This window comes from Dicentrarchus labrax, unplaced genomic scaffold, assembly GCF_905237075.1.
Source record: "Dicentrarchus labrax unplaced genomic scaffold, dlabrax2021, whole genome shotgun sequence".
In the NCBI taxonomy this organism is placed as follows: Eukaryota; Metazoa; Chordata; class Actinopteri; family Moronidae; genus Dicentrarchus; species Dicentrarchus labrax.
Window position 1 is genome coordinate 10,471,285 of NW_026136714.1, and position 23,618 is coordinate 10,494,902.

The 23,618-nt window shown below is 39.2% G+C and overlaps 1 protein-coding gene across 2 annotated transcripts in view; it reads right to left on the reverse strand.

Annotated features, from left to right (window-relative positions):
• Positions 1–23,618, reverse strand: part of ntrk2a (neurotrophic tyrosine kinase, receptor, type 2a) — an 85,802-nt gene that overhangs the window by 19,127 nt on the left and 43,057 nt on the right. For both annotated transcript variants that reach the window (XM_051421612.1, XM_051421613.1), the window contains exons 14-15: positions 9,101–9,289; positions 3,678–3,808 (exon numbers count right to left, since the gene is read on the reverse strand). In XM_051421612.1, coding sequence (XP_051277572.1) covers positions 3,678–3,808; positions 9,101–9,289 — 320 coding nt within the window. The remainder of the gene's footprint in view (positions 1–3,677; positions 3,809–9,100; positions 9,290–23,618) is intronic.

The window sequence follows — 23,618 nt, forward strand, 5'->3', positions numbered from 1 at the left end:
CACTTTGTGTGTGTGTGTGTGTGTGTGTGTGTGTGTGTGTGTGTGTGTGTGTGTGTGTGTGTGTGTGCGTGTGTTTGTTTATATGTCTGTGTACTAACAGATAGAAGCTCCTATTACAAATATAGGTTTAAAGGACAAGAAGCCACAAAGAAAGCTCAGGAAGAAGGAAATGACCCGTGACCTTAAAGCCAGAATGCTGAGGTACCAGAAAATGAGACAGACTGTAACTCCACCCACCCATGTTCAACCAATCGTATATCATGAAACAGAGGCTTGGTCATGTACATTACAGGCTGTAATGTGATTCTACATGATGATTATATGGTGGATTATTACAGCATGGATACTGTATAAAAACCTACGGCTCCAATCTCAGTTTGAAATGTGATATCAGACATGTGTGGGAAATCTGGGTTGGCTGACTGTCTTCTGATTAGTTCTCACATGCTGTCTTAGTTAGATCTTTCACCTTCAGTTACTTGAAATATGTTGTTGGGTTTCAACAGGGTAACAAGGCCCCCTGCTCCAGAGGATTTGTGTGATAATGATTATAAAAACACTGACACCAACTTTATAAGTTGTAAATAATGGCTTTATTATTGTAAATAATTTAGTGATTCTGTATATGTTAGTTAAAAACCATTAAAAAGAAAAACTTTTGTGCTGCTATGTTGTGAAAACCCCCTTTGATTGTTGTTGATCCCTTTTATTTCATAACAATGCAGTCATACTGAAGGAGGTTAAACACCAGCCACAACCTGGCAACCCAAACTTTGTTTTTATATCTATATATATTTATAATCTGTAAAGCATCAGTAATTTGATTTGGTAACTAATAATGAATCCACATTTGACTGGTCGACCGTACATGTACTGAACGGTTTTATTCTGGTAAAATGAAATCTGGGATGAAAAAAAGTCTGATTAAAGGAAGAAGAAAAAGAACTGTCTTTCCTGGCAAACACATCCAGTGCACGACTGATTTCAATCAGCTAAAAACCACTGTGACAAATATTCATCAGTATATCGAGAAAAACAAGTTAATGTTGAATTCAGGGAAGTTACAACACAGACTCTCCTGTGAGCCAGCAACATCTACGTATGAACTATGATGCTCTGAGTCACTGAACTCAATGCTGCATTAATTCCCAGGCTAAAAGCCATAATATTGCACTGTTAGTCATCCAGTCTGCGCACACATTCAGGTCCCTGGTCAAATAAAAAGCAATCAACAACCTCTAGCTCAGGAATGTAGTGACTCATATTTACATGTGTGAAGGCAACATTATTGAAAGTGCTAGGTGTTCATGATTGATGGTATACACGAGTGTACTGTACTGTAAATGTGTATGTATATTTCTATGTGTATCTGCAAGTGTGAAAGTGTGCCTCTGATCGATCGCACCATGCAGTAATATACAGTAACAGTAAAACTTGCTTCTGTATTATGGCTGACTGGCTTATTGATAGCCGACCCTAAAACCAGGACCATTAAGCTCTATTAGTGAGGGCAGGTTATTGTAATGTGGTGTACAGGAGAGAACATGTTTCTGTAATGTAGCGTGCTTGACAGAGTGCAACATAAGTACAGTACGCACATGAGGAACAATGCACTCATGGGGGGGGGGTATTTAAAGAACGACTACACCTCAAAATATGTTCTTTCTATAATGTTGAACGGTTCAATGTCTCTTTAGCGGAGTAATACTGATATATATGAATGTGTTTACATCAAAATGTTCTACAAATTTTAGGTGACCTTTCAGGAATTCAAAAAAATCAATTACAAATCAGATAATCAAAATGCCAGTATTGGTTTTATAAGTGGTATTTCAGTTTCCTGTCTATTATAATATCTACTTCTACTATAATATGGCATTTATATTACTTTAATTCATTCATTTGTGTCCTGAGTTCACAAAAGTCTTGGGTGAGATTACATTGCCACCACCCAAATCACAGTTTTGGTTTTGGACAGTACTGTAAACCCCAGGAATACACTTCTGAAGGTGACGTCAGGACCCTTTGTTTCTATTACAACATTTTGTAGAATCATAGATTCCTAATCTAGCTGTGGTTTTGATGTGTATTAAACAAAGAAGAGAAGCATGTACTCAAACACCATGCTTTGGTTTTAAATGTCCAAGATTGGAGCCCATTCCAGAAATAGTGTCTCAGTTATTCAGGATTATCCTTCATTTGTCATTTGGGTAAACCGACCCTCTAACCAAGGCGAAATGAAGACAATGTCATCATTAATTTGAAAGATATGTTTCCAGCAGCTTTCTTCACATCTTCTCTTTGTTGATGCAGCAATGAGGAGGTGGAAAAGACAAGCGGAGAGAAACCGTGAGTCACTCAAGTTGACAAAAAGACGAGGATGAGAAGAGCAGGAAGACTGCATTACGAGCAGGTGGTGCATTAGCTGATTGGAAAAAAAAACTGATGAATAGAGAGAGTTAAATCAATGAAGTGACTCTAATGATTAAATGATTCATCATAAAGTCTACATGCCACCACACGTATGGCAGTTTGAGAAATACAGTTGATTTTTAGTGAGTTGAGTTGAGTGCTGATTATATAATGTTTAACATGCAGTCAGCAACACATCGCATCTTGTTCTACAACCAGGAACTCTTCTTCCTGGGATTTTCAGGTGCATATTTTTACAGAGTGCTCAGACTGAGCTGAAGCTAAGCTGGCAGCAAACATCAGCAGGCCGGGAAGCGGTTTAGAGCTAAGCTGGAAGGAAACGGGAGGTGTGGGAAGAGAAAAGAAGATGGAGGATTTGAGAAGAGGAAAGTATAGCGAGATGAAGAACTGCAGAGGAAAGAGTGCTGCAGGTGAGGGGAAGACAGAGGAAGTGGGGGTGAAAAGAGAGGGGAGTTTCTCGCAGGTCATGTATTGTTAATGAGAAGTTCTTCACCAATCGGATCCTGTTTCACCGCAGACCAGGAGAGAAAGCATCCTTGATGGAGAGACAGATGGACGGATAGATGTGACAGGAGGAAACCGTTCAATTTGACCCCAGAAGTCAGCGGTTTGAGTGTAATTCCACCTTTTGCTTAAAGAGAAACTCTTGAAAGCAACGACTTTGTAACAATAGCAGAGGAAATGGAGGTGAGGAAATGGCGAACGTGGAGTCTCAAGACGGTACAGACGCCATACGAAGGATTTCATTACAAAATGCCATGTATCCATTTCAAGAACATAAGATTATCTGCTGTAAACTGTTCAATATTTCAAATGTATTTCAGGTATCAGGTCTCATTGCAAAATACCGTAGAGAAAGCAATAACTTCACCTTCAGTAATGACATTAGGGCTTTATTTTGGTGCCACCAATCATTCTGTAGGAGCAGGGATTTTCAAAATATCTCATTTTGAAACTAGACTCCTCATAAATTGAGATATCTTCTTTGTAATGCAGACTAGATGTTTTTTTTTTTTTCATTTTACAATAACAATCCGTCTTTCTATGTCTGGTCTGGTTTATAATAGCCAGAAAAAAAGTTCAATTAAGTGACTGACACTTAATTAATAAATCACACGTAGGATGACTTCTTTACTTTAATGTACATTATCACTAGGATTTCAACATTTAAACAGTGGAGATGTGTTTCGCAGGAGCTTGCATCAAAAACAAGTGAAAATAAGACAATTCAGCCTTCAGATTACCTTGACAGCCACCAGTATCTTCTCTTGGTCAGGTGAGAGGTTGTAACACTCAGCCAGGAAGACTTTTCCGAAGGCTCCCTCTCCCAGCTCTCTCTTCAGGACAATGTTGTGTCTCTTAATATGCTGGACGACTGTTAAAAAGAGGAAAGAGGAGAAATCTACTTTAATTGGGGTCATCTTGGCTTTTGAAATACTATAGTGTGTACATCAGTTCATTATCAATCACAGGAGGAATGATGAAACGACATTATGTTAAATAAACTTAATTCATATGTGGTTTGTTTGTCTGTCTGTGTCATTTAACCAAAGCAAAACAACAACACAAGTAGTGATTTAACCTAAACAAAATACGTGTTATTATGTAGATAGCATAGCTGCTATTCTTGGGGTCATATTTTTCCCCTTTGCCAATTTTATTTTTATGTAAATTGGCAGAGGGAGAAACAGTATGTTTGTGTGGTATGACAGTATTTAGTAGCAGATATTATTTCTGTTGCATAAGTAATTTATTTGATCATTTATACATCATATGAATGCTACAGTAAATAAGCAAATTCTCTGTTTTGTTGTACACTAATTTGATCCAGTTTCTACTGTAATCTCTTCCTGCCTTCAGCTCACCCACAGTTGGATCATAGTCGACTTTCTGCTTTTTGTTGCTAAGTAACTTGTGACTCTATGCCAGCTGATATTTTAAAAAATTTGGCATCTCACCATAGTGATGATACAAGGTTTTATTCTACACAATGATTAACAGCGTGGTGCCCTTACTGTAACCTAGCTAAGCTCCGTCTTTTTGACTGCGGGCCAGATGTGCTACTGTCTGCGTGCAAGGAAGCGCGTATTATCCTATAATACATGCGATTGGGTACTCCTTGAAAACACACACACACACACACACCCACACACACACACACACACACACACACACACACACACACACACACACACACACACACACACACACACACACACACACACACACACACACGCACAGAGGACCCCAAGAGCTGAGATTTATCTGTGATGTGATTAAGAGGCGCATTTGAAGAAAAGCTGTCCACTCAGAATATCACATTAAAGCCCAGCTAGACTCTCAGAAGCTGCATCGATCTACACTGTAAGCTACTGAGGTCCACCCTAACCCAATATTGTACAGACTGAGAGAGAGAGAAGAGAGAGAGAGAGAGAGAGAGAGAGAGAGAGAGAGAGAGAGAGAGAACGCTGCTGGTCTACATCAGATATTCAAAAGCATCTAATTCCCACTGTAAGATTGTGCTGGAGGAGAACACACCCACAATGCATTATGTGTGTGTATGCCTCTGTAAGCTTTGCACACGTACAGTATATAGTATGTCAGCCCTGTCTCCTACACTTAATACCAATAGGTTTTGGGATAACAGAAGAATTTCTTTTACAAAAACAGATAAACAGCATTCTTAAATTAATAACCAACACCAGTACCACTTCCCTGGAGTGCACAATAAAAATGATGTTCTCTGGCATCATGTTTTCAAGTGAAGCTTTGTTCCACACAAAAGTCGTACAGAGGTGGTCCTGGTGGATGGTGAGTGTGTAAAAGCAGGGCACGTCAGGTTTAGGATACAAAAGCATTTTGGTCAAATTTAGGGAAAGATTAAGGTTTCACTCTGTCAACTTTAATGTTGATAAACTAAACAATGTAATGTCATGTATTGTGCTACAGTTGACTTTTTAAAATATTTAACCTAGATGACAATCTTGCCCTACATGCTTGACTGGCTAAACATTAAGCTTTGGTTGCAACAAGCAATGCATATTGTACTCCAAGAGCAGATATTGTAGGAAAAACATGGGAAATATGTTTCCACTAAACAATATGAACAGTTTAAGATTTGGCATTTCTTTTTGTTGTTGCAACTTAGTACCATATAAACTTGTTTAAAGGAGACAGGTTTGAGTATGCAGAGAAATCACTGTGGCTAAAAGTCAGTGTTTATATCTAGTATCTATTATCTCTTCGTTATGACACGATTGTCTTCAGTTCAAAAACAGCAGTAGTGGGTCACAGATCTCAGTGCACTCACAACTCCCCATGCAGCGTCAGCACACAATAAACCCACATCCCCACAAGACAACTACCCACCATTTAACCAGCTAATAACCTCACCGCACCATTTCCTACTGCAGTTGTGTAATAAGCGTTCACCCATGAAAACGCCTCGCACCACTTCTCCTTAATTAACACCCTCAAATAGCAAATAAATTGATGTGTGCAGAGCAATCCTTCCCCTACTGCTTTTTTTACCCTTTGGCAGGAAGATTGGGTGTTGTTCTCTCATTCTTCTCTGCTGTATTTTAAAATGTATCTTTATTGCTAGATTTATAATCTGTAGTTGCAACAAATTTTGCATTTATACAGTCAAGAATTTTCCATAATTGCTGCGCATAGCAATCAAGAACTTTCAAAATTAAGTTATTTTATTTTTTATGGCCTTATATTGCTCATGAATTCTGCTTTCCAGCTGTCTGCCTTTGCCAATTTTACACTCCTTTTTCCACCCTGCTTTCAATATTAAACTGTATCTCTGTGTGCTACACATCACCCCTCTTCTCCTCAATCAGTATGCTTAATTAAGATCTACAGAAATATTATTCCCCATTTACCAAACTTTGCACTCTTATTCTCTGATGTTTTTCTTAATTAGTACCCGTTTTTCCTGCTTATCGTACTCGCTCATTTTCCCTCATTTAGCATCGCTCCATCCAGTCTCATTATCTTACTCTCACTTTCCTTTTTTAGCGCCCCTCTGTTCCATCATTTATTTCTCCCTATTGCCATTCCCCTCAGCTGCTAAACCTATCACTTTTTAATCAACATCCTCTAAACATTAACACAGGCACATGTTTTCTCCCATTCTGTTGCTCCATCAGTCTTTTTCTATCACTTGTTTATGACAGCACTTACAACATTACCATCAAGAGGAATAATATTTCCCATCAACCACCTTCTCTCTCCCATCTTTTTCTATCTGTCCTTTTCCTCCCTTCTCTGATTGTCTCCACATTCTCCCTTTACAGCCACCTCTCACACCGATCCTCCTCAATCAGCATCTTATAAACAACCAAAGAAATTAATGTTGCGGGACATAATTATTCCCAGTTTGCCATCTGCCTCTTCTGCCATTCCTCCGTCTCTCATCTGCCCAAAATCTTTCCAGGACCCTGAATGCTGACATAAAACAGCTTAAACCCATTAGAAATGATAGGTCAAAGCCACAATCATGTTTGACAGATGCTTTAAAAACAGATCCTTCTCCATCAAATTCCTCATGCAATTAATGTCATCATGCCTTTTCTTTTCTACTTCCTTCTAGTCAGTCACCACTCAACTACGTGCCCTTCTATCAGGAGGTGTAACTAATTGTGACCTAAATTTTCACAAGCTTAGGTGTGTGTGTGTGTGTGTGTGTGTGTGTGTGTGTGTGTGTGTGTGTGTGTGTGTGTGTGTAAATGGGTGTTTTCAAATACTGTACTAACGTGTTGACTTATGAACAACATTTTCCAGAGCAATGTTAATCCTCATTGCCTAGATACAACAAAATAAAAACCCCAAAAGATCTGCTGAGATGGAAACGGTGGAAAAATTGAGAGACACTCTACAATAAGCCAAGAGGAAGGTGTAACATAAGGAAGAAAAGTCTCTCCCTCAGTTCAGGGCTGTAGCGACTACTGCTGTATTTTGTCTCAACGTTTTACCACTTTTTATTTTAAAACCTAATATAGTTTATATATATATTGTTGGGTAGTTTATATGTGCATCATATTCTATAAGATCATCATATGTTTAGATTGTTGTGTGTCCAGGATTTAGTGCCAGTCTAGAGCCAGTGCTTGGTTAGTAGAAATTGGATTCATGACCTCAGTATTTCTAAAATCCACATTATTGCTGCTAGTATCGCTAACAGTCTCTACGTACTGTAGGATTAGGGAAACACAAACACAGTAGTTACCACCTCTGCAGGTCCAGGGTTGTTTTACTGTAACTCTTTAATAATGTATGTGACATACTTTCCAACAATGCAAACTCCTTTGACGTTATTATTGTTAATGAGGTGCTCACTTCAGATCTAAGCTGCAACAACTGAAGCTGTGCAACACAGCTAACAGTTCCCGTAATTACACACGGATCCATCATCTCTGCAGAGTAATTGTTGCTTTATTGCTGCCAAGAAGAGGCCTGTGCCCTCTTTTAAGAAAAAACGTGTACCCACCACTGATTCTTGTATTCAGTATTACAGGGCACAAGCTGGTTAAGGCCACTGTTTAAAAAGAGTTCAGTTCTTGGCATACAACCTAGAGCCACTTTGCCAAACTGTCTCCATCAAAGGCTATTGTACGGGTCTGAAAAGGCAGAGTGCCAAATAATCGGTCAGATACTTTCAGTATTTATGCTCCCTGTCTGAGAGTCAAAGAAGCGCACAGAGTAATAGTTGTAATGGCTGTAATATATTAAAAACACACACACAGGCATATACACATACACAACAGTACGTTATTGACTTTTATCGATCCTCAGCGCTTTCATTCTTGTCTTTAGGCTGTAAATCCCAGTCTATCTTTTAGTTATATCGCGGGGCTGAAGAGGTCAAGCCCCAATCCCCCATCATTATACATCCTCAACCTTGTCTTCAACAAAGGGAGCCTGATGGTGCTCACACACACACACACACACACACACACACACACACACACACACACACACACATATGCATGTGGTTCCATAATTTACTGCAACACAAGGCCGAAGGCTGGAGAAGCTTTTATTACTTGCCAATAATCATAATGTCATGTTGATGGACCAGGTCAATATCCTTGTGTGCTCTCTGTCTGTCTATTTGACTGTTGCTGTCTCTCTGTTTCCTTCTGTTCTCCTCATGTTTCTCTTCTATTTCTGTTTGTCTCGTTCTCCTTCCCACTTTCTTTGACCACTTTGCCCTTCTGTCTGTTGCTTTGTTGAATCTGTTCTGTATACATGTGGTGCAGTTGGATAAATTAGTGCTGGTCACACTCAGAAAAATACTTCTACCTGTTGTGGCTAACAGACTCTTGTATGTTGTGCTGCCTTCACCTCTGGTAATGTATGTGTATGAGTCACACATGGAAGTCTCAAACTGTATGAACGGATATGTGCCTAACATATGCCGGGGCATATAAATTGACTTTCTATTTCCCACTTCTCCCTCAGAATTGACAGCTTATCCTCTGCAGCTCCAAGGTCATTGCCATGACAGCAGGAAAAATGTTGCCATGGTAACCCCCATGTATCACCCAAGTGCAGTTAACTTGAATATTTGAAAGTATAGCTCATAATGGATTCACTAACATTTTAAACTTTTGAGTTAATTTGGGAACACATTAAAAAGTATAAGATTTTTACTTACACGTGTCCGTCTTCAGGAGGCTGTTTGTGCTCCTGAAGTACTGAGGGTTTTCTATCACTGGGATCTTGGTCATGCCGATGATTACCGCATCAGGGCCCATCTCTGAAGAGGAAGGGGTGTTGCTGCCGTTGGAGACGTGGTGAAGAGGAGAGGCCGAGTCATCGTCGTTGCTGATCACTGAAGATGGTCCTGAGAGAGCAGAGAGAGGAGGGAGTTACATGACTGAGTCCAGTTGCTTTATCTTTTCTAAACAATGATGGAGAGACATTTCAGCACATGTGCCAGCCATGCTAACAGATAAAAAACTGTTATTAGCAGAGATTGAGGAGATGAGATCACAAGCTATGATTATTAATCACAATACACATCTGAGAGAAGGAGAGAGAGACCTCACTTATGTTTTAATCAGTTAAATTAGTTCTTAGATCAGAGCCCTCAATGCTTGAGAAATCTCAACACAGTTAAATTTGTTGCTACATAACCATCAGCTGAAAGGACCAGTGTGTAGGATTTAGTGGCATCTAGCAGTGAAACTGCAGATAGCTACTAACTCAACACCGCCTTTGTCTGTGTTTGACAACCTGGGTTGTGAAATGTGTAGGAGAAACTATGATGGCCCGCAAAACCCACAAAAAACATCAAAAAGACAAAATGTGGGCAGTGCAGGATGTGCCACAGATGAGTTTGCTGATTTGTAGTCTGTTTTGGGGCTCAACCACACAAACATATTTGCTACTGGTTCCACGTGGAACAGGGATGTGAATGCGAAGGTTTTATTTGCTTGCATAAGAGTGAACAGAAGGTGAACATTTGCTGATATTGATTTTGTATTTCACATAGGCGTAGAGTTAATGGATCAATATGCTTAGAACAATGTGCTTGTCGGATGGTTGAGTAGTGTCTGAAACACCCTTCCCGCTCTCTTTTCCAAAGTCAGAATTAGAACTGAAACCAATAATTCGTAAAGTGCCCACTTCCTTCTTGGTCAGGTGTGTGGAGGTTAAAAGGTATACAGGATTTGAAAGTCCTCTTGATTTCCTTTTTCTTTTTAATTCTGTAATTTTTTGTCTGTACAAACGAGTGCAACATGTTTAAAAGATTGAAAGTGTTATCTATTATAACGATTATTGCATCTCACCCCTGATGGCAGGGTTTCCCTTCTTCTTTGACTGTGACCATTGAGAACAGCTGTAAACACTTTGCCCCCAGACGTGGGCAAGCATAGTCCAACCTTTACAGGCCTTTTCTTCTAATCACAGAACTAGAGTTACCGTTTCTAACTATTAGAAGAAACCACTTTAGCACTAATCAATTCGAATTAAGCTGCTCTATTGATACAGTGGGTGCAATGCTGCCTTTTATTAATGCAAGCATTTGCATCCAAACACCCAATTTATGTATTTCAGACTGGCATATCCCTCAAACAGAGCTCTGAATAATGTAGTCCTGTACTGACCTGAAACACCCTCGCTATCCCTCTTGCAAAGATAGATTCTTGTGCTGACCATGAGCCCCATATCAGTGGCCAATTAATACAGGTTCAAAATACAACAGCGCTGTAAGAAGTCAGAAGAGAACTGATAATAGCATCTGACAAAGTAAGAGTATGTTACTCTGTGTAGGACATATGGATGTGGAGCTATAGGTAGCAGCTCCCATAGCGTTGACTTGGGTCATCTTGTTTGGTTGACAAATTAGCGAATTTACGCGTGTGGAAAATGAGCCCGTTAGAGTGCTATTACAGGACTAAGCCTTTAGTACAAGGTGCTTTGTCAATTGTGATTGTTTTCATGTTTGACTGCTGGGTTATTTTTTAGGTCAGGCTCTGCAGCATTTAATGATGAAGTCAAAGAAAGAGAGAGATGAAAGTGTATTTCTACAAAGCTGGAGGGTAACCGGGGGAATTAATGTATGCCTTCTAAAAGACAAATGCTGGTAATCTAGGAACCTAGTGGAGTAAAAACCAAGAAGGAAATCCAGATTCAGTGCTCTTAGTTGTTATACTGCTATTACCTGGAGAACAAAATCTCTGGAGAATAAGCTTTTCTATATCAAAATTTTGAATTCACACTAACTCACCTTACAGTGCAAGTTAGAGAACGCTGGATATTAACATTCGAGTTTCATACAACAGACATTTCTGAAAGCAAAAATACCAACAGCGTGAAACAAGACACTGCAAACAGAAGAGAGGTGGGATGGCATGAGTCAGACACCGTACCCAACCCTTTTACGGAAAAATGGTTTGTTTTGGCAACAGAAAGGAGGTGTTATTAGCTTCTAATTAAGACAGTAAAAACAGTCCATAAAGCTGATTGTATGTTCACGAGTTTGCAGTTACAGCCCAACTTCATGACACTGCTGCTAATTCTCTGTGTATTTAGGTTGAGTGCCAAAGCAAACAATATCAGCTTTTTTCTCACAGACTGTATCACTAAATAGCAGCTACATGTGCAATTGCATGCAGGCACATATCGATGCTCACTTTCTCTCACGTAAGGATAAACACACTCACACAGGAACAAAGCTACTAAACAGTAGGAGCGTCGTTCTGTGCAAATATGTATTTGTATGTAAGTTGTAAAGTACTTCCACTGCAGCTACATGTTTTCAATGTAAAAACTGGCCTGTAAGTATTGTTATAATATTGACTTGAATAAATGTGAACCTATCCTTTAACTCTCAGTCTCACTGTATATCATTTGAAATCTCTGCTTCTTGATATCATTCAAACTTTAAATCCACTGACTGCCTGTGATGTCAAAGACTCACAACCGATCCCACTGAGGATCAACACACCACACTGTGCTTCATCGCAGCTTCCAGTCAATTTCAGTTTATTGTTTTGGGTAGTTGATCCATTTGGGTAAGTGCTAATAACTTTCATCATAGCCAAGAGGCTCACACAATGTTTTTCTTGACCATAAAACCAAGGCTAAAAGTGGAGTCAGGAGTAACTCATTTCAGTCTTGCAAAAAAGTGCTTTCTAAGTTCTATATGTTCTGGTTTACCCTCTGATGTCCTGCTTCAACTCTCAGGGATTTACGGACTTTAATGCAGTTAGCTAATGTTCCTATTAGCTAACTCGAGGCACTGGCGCTCCAAGCGATTCCAAAGCTCCTGTAAAGATACTAGAGATGTAAACACCAAAACTCTCCTTGTGCCCTCGGCCCTCTGTTTCAGACAGAAAGGATGTACTCAGGGGCTGCATGAAGGGCCAGTATAAGATAGATGTTTTTATGAATCATGCAAAGCTACTCTGAAAACTCAGACTAAGAATATAATGCTGGAAATGAGCATAATAGGTCTCCTTTAACTACATTGTTGTCACATCATACAGAATTATGTTTGAGCTGCTATTTTTAACAGTTTTGGAAAGGCACAGACAAATTATGTTGTCCTGTCGATTGGGATGTTGGCACAGAAAACACTTCTATGTGGAGTTGTAGAGGGTAACAGTGAGAGTGTATGTGCTCACAAGGTTACAAAGGTGAGAAAATCTTGCCAAAGTGACATTTTCACAGTCCCAAGGGGCCAGAGTTTACATGGATGCAGGGTTCCTTTTTTCACGCCTTTTATATCCTGTATTCTATCAACTGTATTTTTGTAGGTCTGTCATCATGATGTCAGTTAAAATTACTGGAGAAAACATCATCCAGTGCTAACACAACAAATAACTTAATGATAACCAGCAACGCTTGTAAATGATCTTAATTTGTCAGGTACATGCAGAGGTTAGCAAATTATTGCTTTTCAGTGCATTGTCCTACAAGTACTATAATAAAGGCCTGTGGGTGATTTGCATGCTTCTAACTCTGTATCATCTTATTCGTGCATTCTTCTCTGATTTAGGGCTGTGAACTACTTGACTTGGATGACAAAATGTGTGTGTGTGTGTGTGTGTGTGTGTATGTGCCTGTGTATAAGGCTGTCTTAACAAGCATAATTGGATGCCTCCATCTAGTCTTGGTCTTTCATCAGCTCTTCACCGTGTGTCAGGTGAAGAAAAATAACACCAGAGACAAGTTAGAGCATGGGTTTCAGAAAGGGAAGAATTATTCAGAATTACACTCACACACACACACACACACACACACACACACACACACACACACACACACACACAGACTGAACACGAACCACAGTCCTTCTCTAGACCTCTTCAAGACACAAGCATACGCCTGCAACCATTGTATTATGAGATGAGATTGATTTCCCATGAGCACAAAATACAGTAGATGTATTCCCCCTCATGTGGTCGGTTCTGCTGAATTATAACACTGGTTGACATCGTTCATTTCCTCTGTCCCTGGCCTCATATCAGGCTCTAGTGCTGCTGACAGGGCTTGATTGAGAGGGAGAAACTGAGAGAGTTTGTTTGTATGTGAGGATGTGTGTGTGTGTGTGTGTGTTTAAACCAGCTGGTATGTGTGTGTTAGTGACTCATGTGAGGATTGAAAAGGCCTTGAGAGAGAAAAGGAATGAGAGCAAGAGCATATAGTTTGTTTTTTGTGTGTGGAGATGTGCACGCTGTGTCCAGGATCAGAAATGTATGCTGATATATTCCTTTCAATAAATGGACCATAAAGAGTGATGAAGAGGGAGCGAAAGATGAATACCAAACAAGGTTTGGAGGGAATTGAAAAATATTGTAACTGTTTGCTTTGGACCAAATGCTGACATAACTCACAACTGTGCCACCGTTTTTTTTTTTTCAATTACAAATAATTTCTACCTTATGAAAACAATGTCAACCCCTCTGCAAGGTCATGCACATGTCATCATGTAAGGCTTAACAAAACGTTATTATTATTATTAATGGTAGTAGTGGTAGCAGTGGTTGTAATAGCTGTTTGTTTATGTTGTATATTTTTGTGGTAAAAAGGGAAAAATATCTGAATCCTTCAGTTTCCCTTTAGACTTACAAATCATCAGATAATTAGATATAATTGTTTTTGCCGAGATGTAAAATAACAAGAAATTATTTTCATGCATTACAGTCAAAGAGACATGCCTGGAGCTTTTGTATAGCTGTGAAGAAAAAATATAGTTCAATTAAATCTTCATGCAAAAACCTTGTCTGAAATGTTGAAGATAAATAAAAGGGATTTTTAGCCTTGATTGCATTTACAACTCAGAGGACGCAGCAAGAAGCTGAAATATTTGATCTTGTCATCATCTGATTTTCATGGCTACTAGTAGGCAGAAGCTACTAATTGTTAAGTTTGTAAGAGTAGTACATTTTATTTATTTTATTAATATGGAAGCTTTTCATTTTCCTTCAAATTGAGATCTGTATCAGCAAGGGAGGCAGCCATTTTGCATTGTTACAGCTGACGGTCCTACAGAGAGGACATGGTTTCCAAATTTCTCTCACTGGAGAAATATTGCATTGAAGAAGTGAAACTGTTTTTATCTGTTCAAGTTGTCTAATTACTTGCCATGTTTACCATGCCCGAGTTTATGGGTGTAACAAAGGGAAGAAACAAACATGACGCACACAAGAGTGCAGGTTAATGTCACTCAGTATGTGTGTTTGTGTTGGGAGGGGCAGAAGATCATTAACACAGAGAGGTCCCAGGGTCAGATCGTTATAAATACCGTTAAGCCGAGGGGCAACAAGAGCCTGCGTGCATTGTATGTGTGTGTATGTGTGTGTGAGAAAGAGAGGTGGCTGAGGGTCCACAGGGAGAGACTTGGTAAAAGGTGGGGGTGAGAAGATATAGAAGGGAAGTGGAGAGAGGAAGGGAGAGATAGACAGGAGAGGCATTGGTATAAGTGGGGTCAGGTCATGACCTAACAGTGTTAATAGACATGGAACTGATGTTTAAACTGGTGGATATGGGAGCTCCTTGGAGTCTGGTGGACGGTCAATAAAATACATTGCCTTGCTTTCAAAGTTCAGGTCATGACACTGCGGGTGGCAGGAGGATGAGCACTAAAAACACCAACTATGTCATTGTTTCCAAGTCTATTTGTCTTTTTAACAACAATGTGCTGTGATTATATGTGTTTAAGATGTCAGTGTGGTGGAAGGAATGTGGTGAATTTAAAGTGGTTCACTTTAAATTGTACATTTTGTGGGAAACAAAAGGTTATTTAAAGGAACAGTCCAGTTAATTACACATTGTGACTTATTTTGTTGCTGTCTGTTGGTCATGACACTAACTGTACTAACACTGTACGCAAAGTAACTGATTTGAACACAGTAACATCGCTACAACAACATCTAAAGGTTAGACAATCAGACAGGTTGCTTATACAAAAAAGTTGCATGAAACTGGAATTTCCCCTTAAGGGCCATTTAAGAACTGCGGCAACTCTGTAGCTGTGAGTTGTGATCAGGTTTGTGTACCACTACAAATGGCTCTGTGTCTAGTTGAACAGCTGTTTCTGTCAAGGGAGGTTGGGCAATACTTTCACCAAATCACAGTACAGTTCATGAATAATGCCATTGTTAAATTAATGACCTCTAGTCCACACAGCCTGCTTCATTACAGGTTTATATTGAGTGCAGAGAATTAGACGCTTGGAGAAACTGAGCAGATGTATGTCGACATGCAGTAGTTACACAACAAGGGGATAATATAAACTTGAGAGCTGTAGTGTAAAAAAACAGGTGTTGAAAGTTTTGTTGCTATAATATTTCTAGCTTACAGAAGAGAAATGCAGCTGATACTCGTTCTACTATTCACTAGCAGGACATACTGTAACAGGATTTGGGTGCTGGCAATTAAATAAACTGTAATCCAGCTAAAATGCAACCCCGACACATTCCGCAGAAATTCAGATATATTAGTCATTTAAAGGGAAATGGGCAATAGTACAGGAGCTACAGATACAACACGCCAATGTTTAAGAGTCAGATACACAGCTATGAATATGTCCATGTGGACAGCCCATTCTTTAGCTCTTTAAGATGCTGCTTTGACACCAGTGTTGCTGTGGGAGCACGAGGGTTTGGGATCTGGAGTGGAGCAGGGGTTTTATGGCAGGAGCCTACACTGGAGCTGAGTTAAAACAATGACTGTTAGTGACTGTATTGATCTCTTTTAGGCTCTCTGGGTACACCTCAGACAAACTGAAGCCATTTACTGCAGCACGTTGCCCTGGGCGATGGATGTAGAGAGGCTTTTATGGGATTTAAGGACATCAGGCCCTGTCAGTCAGTCTGTTAAAACTGCTTGGTTGTCCTATGCCCAGAGAGGAACAGTGAGAGCAGTTGTTAGCAGATAATGGTGGATTTCATGATTTGAGATTACTTTATTGGAGGTAGTCAGTGATGTCAGAGTGCAAGATTGGTTGAAATATGGAGTGTAGATACACTTTAGAGGTGGTGATGGACAACCTAGATATCAGGTATAAACTGACAAAAACAACAGATTGAACAAGCAAGTGTTCAGCTCTCGTTCAGTCTCTTTATTGCAACAATCTTGGCTCTTGCTGCTGAAACATTGCTGCTATTTCTGAGAAATTCTTGACAATTTCCCAGGCACAAATGCAGAAACTCTGGCTGCCATGTAATTACTTTGCCTATTGATGAAGAATAACTGACTGCGAATCAAAAAGGCAAGAAATTCCTTTATGTAAACCTTCTGTCTCTTACTGATGTTTCATCCAAGCAGTCAGTAGAGCAGTAACTCAGGCTTCAGGGCAAAGACAGGACTGCTGCCACTGTTGACCCCAGAGGTCTCGGTGACCCCTTAAGCTCCACAATACGTACAAACACACACAAAAACACACACTCACAGATGACTGGTAACATGAACCCTGTGTTCCCTAAACTGTGCTGTCAACTCGCTGAACACAGGAAATAATCTATCGATCCAGAAGGAAGAGGGACGGAGGGATGCAGAGGAGAGAGACAGAGGAGGAGAGACAGCAGAAAGGAAAGAAAGTTTGGAGAGTAAAAAAGAGCGTAAAAAGCTGCAGATTCACTGAGTGGCTGGTTGACAGAGGCTAAAAATGAACTGAAAGAAGAAAAATGCTAATGAGATTTTAGATTTTTAATACCTGAAAAACACTCTGCTAACCAGCTTCTTTCTCTGAGTTATGGGGTCCTACAGTTTTGTATATTTTACATGTGAGAATTCTGTATTTGTGTTTTTGTCTTCTCACTGGTTTGAAGTGAAGCAGGGGTCAGCAGGATAGGGGGGGGGTTTCACATACAGACAGGTGACAAATCAAAAGAAAAACCTCTATAAATGGAGAGAACTTAATTTATGCAGATGCTTCCACATGGGTCCACTTTATGGTACAATTAAGAAATTAACATCCAATCATACTCTGTGGCTTGTAAACAAATGCTGGACCAGTTGATTCAGATTTTGTCAGAAGGCTATTATTGTAGGGTTGCAGTGCATGAATCCCTCATTACAAAGATGAATGCACATTTGGGAATTCAGGGGTTCAAAAACCATAGGCACTGGTCTACATAGTGGGTGAGTGCATGTCAGGCGTACACAAAAGGTGCGGTACAGGCCTGACTGCTTGACCCTGAGTGACTCTTATGCTGTGGAGGGCATATTGCTCGCATGGTTTTGGTCCAATTGTTCCCTTAGAGGGATGGGTCACTGCAAATCAATACAAAGTTGTTCTGAGTGATCACCTTTATCCTATGGGAGTGCTCTTTCCAGGATGACAATGCCCCCATCCATAGGGCTCGGGGGTCACTGAATGGTTTGATGAGCATGAAAATTATTATCACACGCTATGGCCTTCACAATCACCAGATCTCAATCCAGTTGAAAACCTACGACGAATTTTGGACTGATGTGTTGGACAACACTCTCCACAACTGTCATCAAAACACCAAATGAGGCAATCTTTTGGAAGAATGTTGTCTATCGCTTCAATAGAGTTCCAGAGACTTGTAAAATCAGTGCCAAGGCGCATTGAAGCTGTTCTGACAACACCTTACTAAGATATTGTTGGTTTTTCCTTTAATTTGTCATCCCTCCATGCACCAGGAAATCTTAAAAATGCTCCATCGTTGCGTTTCTGTCTAGAGGGTTAACAACGCAAAAGTGTGCTCTGATCTGCTCACGCTGGCTCTCGTGGCGTACGAAGGAAGTTTCAACACATGCACGCGCTCTTGGTGTTGTGTGGCAGTGCTTCACAGTACCACCTAGCCACCTGGCATGCAGACTACATCAAATTTCACACACTTTTGCGTCACCGTGTGCTCGCAGATATCCCCCCAAATACGCTTGTCTAAACGTGGAATAAAAAGTGGGAACGCAACGCCACTTTTGCGATTTGCGTTCAGATTGTTGTCGTCTAAAGCTAGCCTAAGTTTCACTTGCTTATTGGATATTTATTGCTCAAAACAATGACAGTCCAAAATGCAGATAAATTCAGTTTTTAGGTATATATGATAAAAAAAAGAAACAAATCCTCTCATGTGAGAAGCTGGAACTAGAAGATGTAGAAGAAAAGCATTTTGTCCCACTATTTCCCAATAATCAGTTTGTCTAAATTGTTGCTTATGGTTTTTTTTCTAGCGATCAATAAATCTATTAATCAATTAAACATTTCAGCTCTGGATTTTATTATACAGTAGTTTAGTAGTAAGTTTAACCTATAACTGCATAGAGCATTTAGGTTTTATTTGAGGGACAGCAGCTTATGATAGAAAATAGCTTTGAAATGACATCCAAAATGAGTCCCTGCCATGAGAAAGTAAGAAAGAAAGATTAAGGTTATGCATAAAATCGAAAGAGAACAATGGGAATACAGAGACAGGATGGATAGAACGAGGCATGGATTGAGGGAGAAGGGCTAACAAAGAGGAAAGGACAGAGAAATAGTGGGATGTATACAGTAGATGGGTTGAATTTCCTCTACACTGCAGTTAAATGTCCATATGAATCTGCCTACAAGCCAAAAATCCTCCTCCTCTTTGGCCTAATGCAGAAGCCTATCACATTCCCCTATTCTCTGTACCAACCATGGTAAAAATAGACATTTGCTCGTCTCCCTGCATCTGTCTCGTGTCGTGTATCTCCTTTCTCATCTCCATGCATGTGTCTACCACCCCACTTACTGTCGTCATCTTCTTGTTTTTTCCCACATCTTCCTCTCTTTTTCTTCCTCGTAGCCCCCTCAGTCTGATCTTTTCTATTTTTAATATTCAACCCACATTCACCTTCTCATATTACACACTGGAAGACCAGTTCCTCCTACTTAAAGCACTCTGAGGTGGTCAGAGATTCAGAGATGTGAAAATGAAGTAGCAGGGAAGGAAGTCACAGTGAAAGAAATTCAAGTGAGAAAAAAGGACTGAGTGTTTTTGTGTTTCCGGTTCTGTAATATGAGGCCAGCAGGAAAATTACCACCAAGCATCTGTTCAATATGGAGAAAAATGCTTCAGATAATGATTACCAAAATGAGAAGATATTTATAAAACTGAATCACATCTCAACCCAAGCTAAAGTTTCTTTGAAGATTAAGATTTTACATACAAATCGTGATGATCATATAAATATGACACACTGTTACAGATTAAGCTACCTAAATACTTTGAATTGACCAACACATTGACCAACTGCAGCAGTGAAATGTTTGTTATACATTAATCATTATCAGTAATAATAATCCAATAATAAATATCATTAATATCAAACATTATGATTAATATAAGATATAGAAGAATATAAGAACCAATCCAAAGTCTTTTGGGCGGTGGTGACATGTGGAAGTTGTGTCGTACCATGTAACAGTGCTCGGGATCTATTTTTAGTGTTTTAAAAAGCTCTCTCCGTGTTACAAAGATTGCTATAGCTTAATTGTTTTTCACTACCACTTCTAAGGAGAGCGTCATTTCAGTTGAGGCGTGTCCCCGTAGTAACAGGGATGTTAATTAATGTTTGTTAGCAACCATTCTCGCCACCGTTCAAGCAACTTTTCTTTTTTTTAAACTGGTAGGTGCTGATATCTTTGATTGTCTGGTATCCAAAGACTGTCCAGGGCACCTTACAAAACCAGATAAGACAGTTGGATAAAAGTGGAAAGAAAAAATTAAAACAATAATAATACTAACACAGAACAACAACAGTAATGCAATGTACAAATAAAGGAATACATTCACAAACATATTACAAAGATCCAAGGCTAATTAAATAAAAAGGTGAGTTTTCAGTTTCAGCAACTTAAAATAAACAACAGATGCACACTGGTATACTCTAGAGGTTAGGGCCAGCCACACTGAGGGCCCCATCAGTGTGGCTGAAGGGTAGGGGTAATATACTCCCAGGGCTGCATGTGGTAGAGAACTCTTGCAACTGAATTCTGGGCAAACTGTAGTCGTTTTAACCCCCGAGTGGGTACACAAAAGAGAAGGGCATCACAGTAATATATTCGGTATGTGAATAAAGGAGTGAATCAGGTGGAAAAACCTGAACCTGTTTTGGTGATATGTTTGATATGTGTGTCAAAATAGAGGAGTCTAAAGTTACACCAAGATTTGTGACCTCAGCGACAGAGGCAATGAGGATAGCCTCAGATTTATCCTGATTAAGAATAAGGTAATAGCAGGTCATCCAAGCATTTATTATTATATGTTTTTCAGGTCGAGTGGGATTTGTGTGTATATAGAGTTGTGCATCGTCAGCATAGTAGTGAAAATTGAGAGAATTGAAATAATGAACAGTAAGAACTTAACCTAACCCAAAGCTGTAAGGTAGGACTTGAACCATGATAAAGGGGGGTGAGTGCTCTGACACCAAGTATTTTATCTCACTGGTTCAGCAGAGGATTATGACAGACCATAATAAAAGCAGCAGTGAGATCTAAGAGGATAAGAATGTTGAAGTAACCAGAGTCAGCAGCTGAGAAGAGAAATGTCTCTCTGGTGGAACTGCTAACAACTTATCTGTAACATGAAATGGGGGACACTACGTTTTTTTTGTAAAAGATCACAAGCCAAAAATGTTGGATGGATTGTATTATTATATTGTGAAGGTTATTAAATGTTTAAAATGTAAATTCTTAAAATGAAACACATTCATGCCCACATCACTCAGCACTTGGACAGATGTGTGGAGGTAAGATAGTAAGCAGATTTTAAACTCTCTCTCTAGCTCTCTTTTTTCTTTCTTTATAGACAATTTCATTTTCCATGTGAACATATGAGTGCAACACCATAAATGCCTACCAGGAGAGACTGTCTGAAATGTGCACCATGGCCAGCATTTTACTTCTTCACTCCTACGCCTTTGAGTTCAGAACAACTAACACTTCTTGCAGTGTGGTATTGTTAAGTAAAATATCTAAACACTTCCTCCACCACTACCCTAAACCCGTCAATACTTAGTGTCCAAGCCAAACCCATCTCACTATATTAAAACTCTTAAATTCCATGAGTATAAGAAAAATAGGTTTGTACTGTAATTAGAGTGGAACAGTGTGAGCCCATCACTGACAGCGACACTCTTCAAGTGTTGAAAATCCTCACAGTCATGCAGTAAAAGAGGAAAAGCCTTGATGACTTTAAACATTATTGCTGCCTACAGTTAAGAGATGGACAGAGTCAAAGAGACACGGAAGGAAAAGACGATTTACAGAAAAGAGGATGTACAATAAAAGAAGATTTGGATGTGGGATTGATTTCAAAGCCAGAATGGCCACAGATATATTCAGTTTCATTTATTGTGTCTGACTGAGCCTTTTGTACTGATAAATAAAGGAACACTCAGTACAAAATATGCACTGACACACAAAGACACACACCTAAAAGCTCTTGCACTTTCAGATGAAAAAGACACTTGCACACGAGGGACACCAATAAATGATTTCTTTTATTGAAAAAAAAAAACCCTGTCTTTCTTCTAAAGAAGGAAATATCTTTTTCAAATGAGCCTTTTAAGCAATTACACAGAACAGCCTCTTGAACGCATGCTTTAATGACACAATACACAGTTTATGGAAGAGGATCGTGGCCAAAAAGTCTGTACGTAGCTTTTTTTTCTGTTTAGCTTTGCCTTTATGCTGAATGTGACTTGTAACAAGTCCATATATGTTTTTTTGTATCCTGATGGTGGAGAGGTATAAAGGTCGTCATTGTGCAAATATACTTAGATGTATTGTTTCTTTAAATTGAGACTATAGGGACTGTGCTGCAGTTAGGGGGACTGTTGATGGGAGACACATGAAAAATGAGGTATGGTAACAAACACATGAAGGTAAAACAGGCACTTGATAAGAGTTCAGTTATAAAACAATAATTTTGTGTATCGGAATGTACAAAGGAAATAAAAAGATAAAACATAAAATAACATTCACTTCCAGTTCAAAACCTATTATATTGTACTGTCATATTTCCCAGTGTTAGCATTTTTTCACTTTTTAACTCAAACATCTTCAAAACATTTTCAAGAAAATCTAAATTATGCAATTTACAATGGTCAAACATAAAATATGTGCAATTATGTGCAAAAGATCTAATGAATTTAACCCTAAAATGAGCCTAGCATCCTAATAAGAACTGTCTGGGTTTACAGGACAATAACTTATAGCTTCTGAATGGCATTGAACTCTATTTTGTTAGATCCTACAAAGGAAAAGTTGTTATCCAAACGCCAAGTTGAAGAATAGAAATTTCTTAAACTATTAAGCTTGTTGAAATACATGAAATACTGGACCAAAAGCAGCTTAAAAAACTGACTACATATTTCTTATGTAACTCCCAGAGGAGCAAATTCTGACTGAACATGAATGTAAACCAGCCTCACGTGTGTTTTTGTTCCTTGTTTTTAAGGGAATAATTTGACATTTTGTGAAATACGCTTTTTGCTTCTGGTAGAGAGTGAAATCCATCAATGTCCATTGATCACAAGGCTACAGCCGGTTTGCTTAGCTTAGCACAAAGACTGGAAGCAGGGGGAAACAGCTAGTGTGGCTCTGTCGACGACAAAATCCACCTACCAGCACCAATAAAGGTCCATAATTAACACATTATATTTGTTTCATACATACAAAAAACAAAGTGTATTTCACAAAATGCCAACACAACAGAGGTCATTTTTCTCCTTTTCTTTCTTCCCATGTTTATAACCCATCATTTCCTCAGTAAGGTTTAAGTACTGGTCATGTAACATTTGGTAGTTGCTTTTATCCAAGTAACTATTGTACCGATATGGCTGTCCAATGGTTGATAAAAACTCCACTACATGCCTTAGAAAAAAACTCACTGTAAATGATCAGGTTGTAATATACGTAGCCTACTAACTACAACATAGCTTTAGTTTAAATGCAAGCTCACACTTATAGCAAGAGACACATATTGACTGTGAAAAAGTTACATTCATGTTGCTGATGAAGCTACAATTTTGATTATTTCAGATACAGACTGAAAATGTGTCTGAAGTTTTCCCTCCTGAATAGAAAACACACAATCTTTCTTTCTGTCCTCGTCTATCTTTCTTATAAACACACACATACCAATACATACACAAAGAAAGACACCCACACTCCCCAGTCCCCCCCTCCATTCACTTTGACTTTTATCATTAATTGCTTC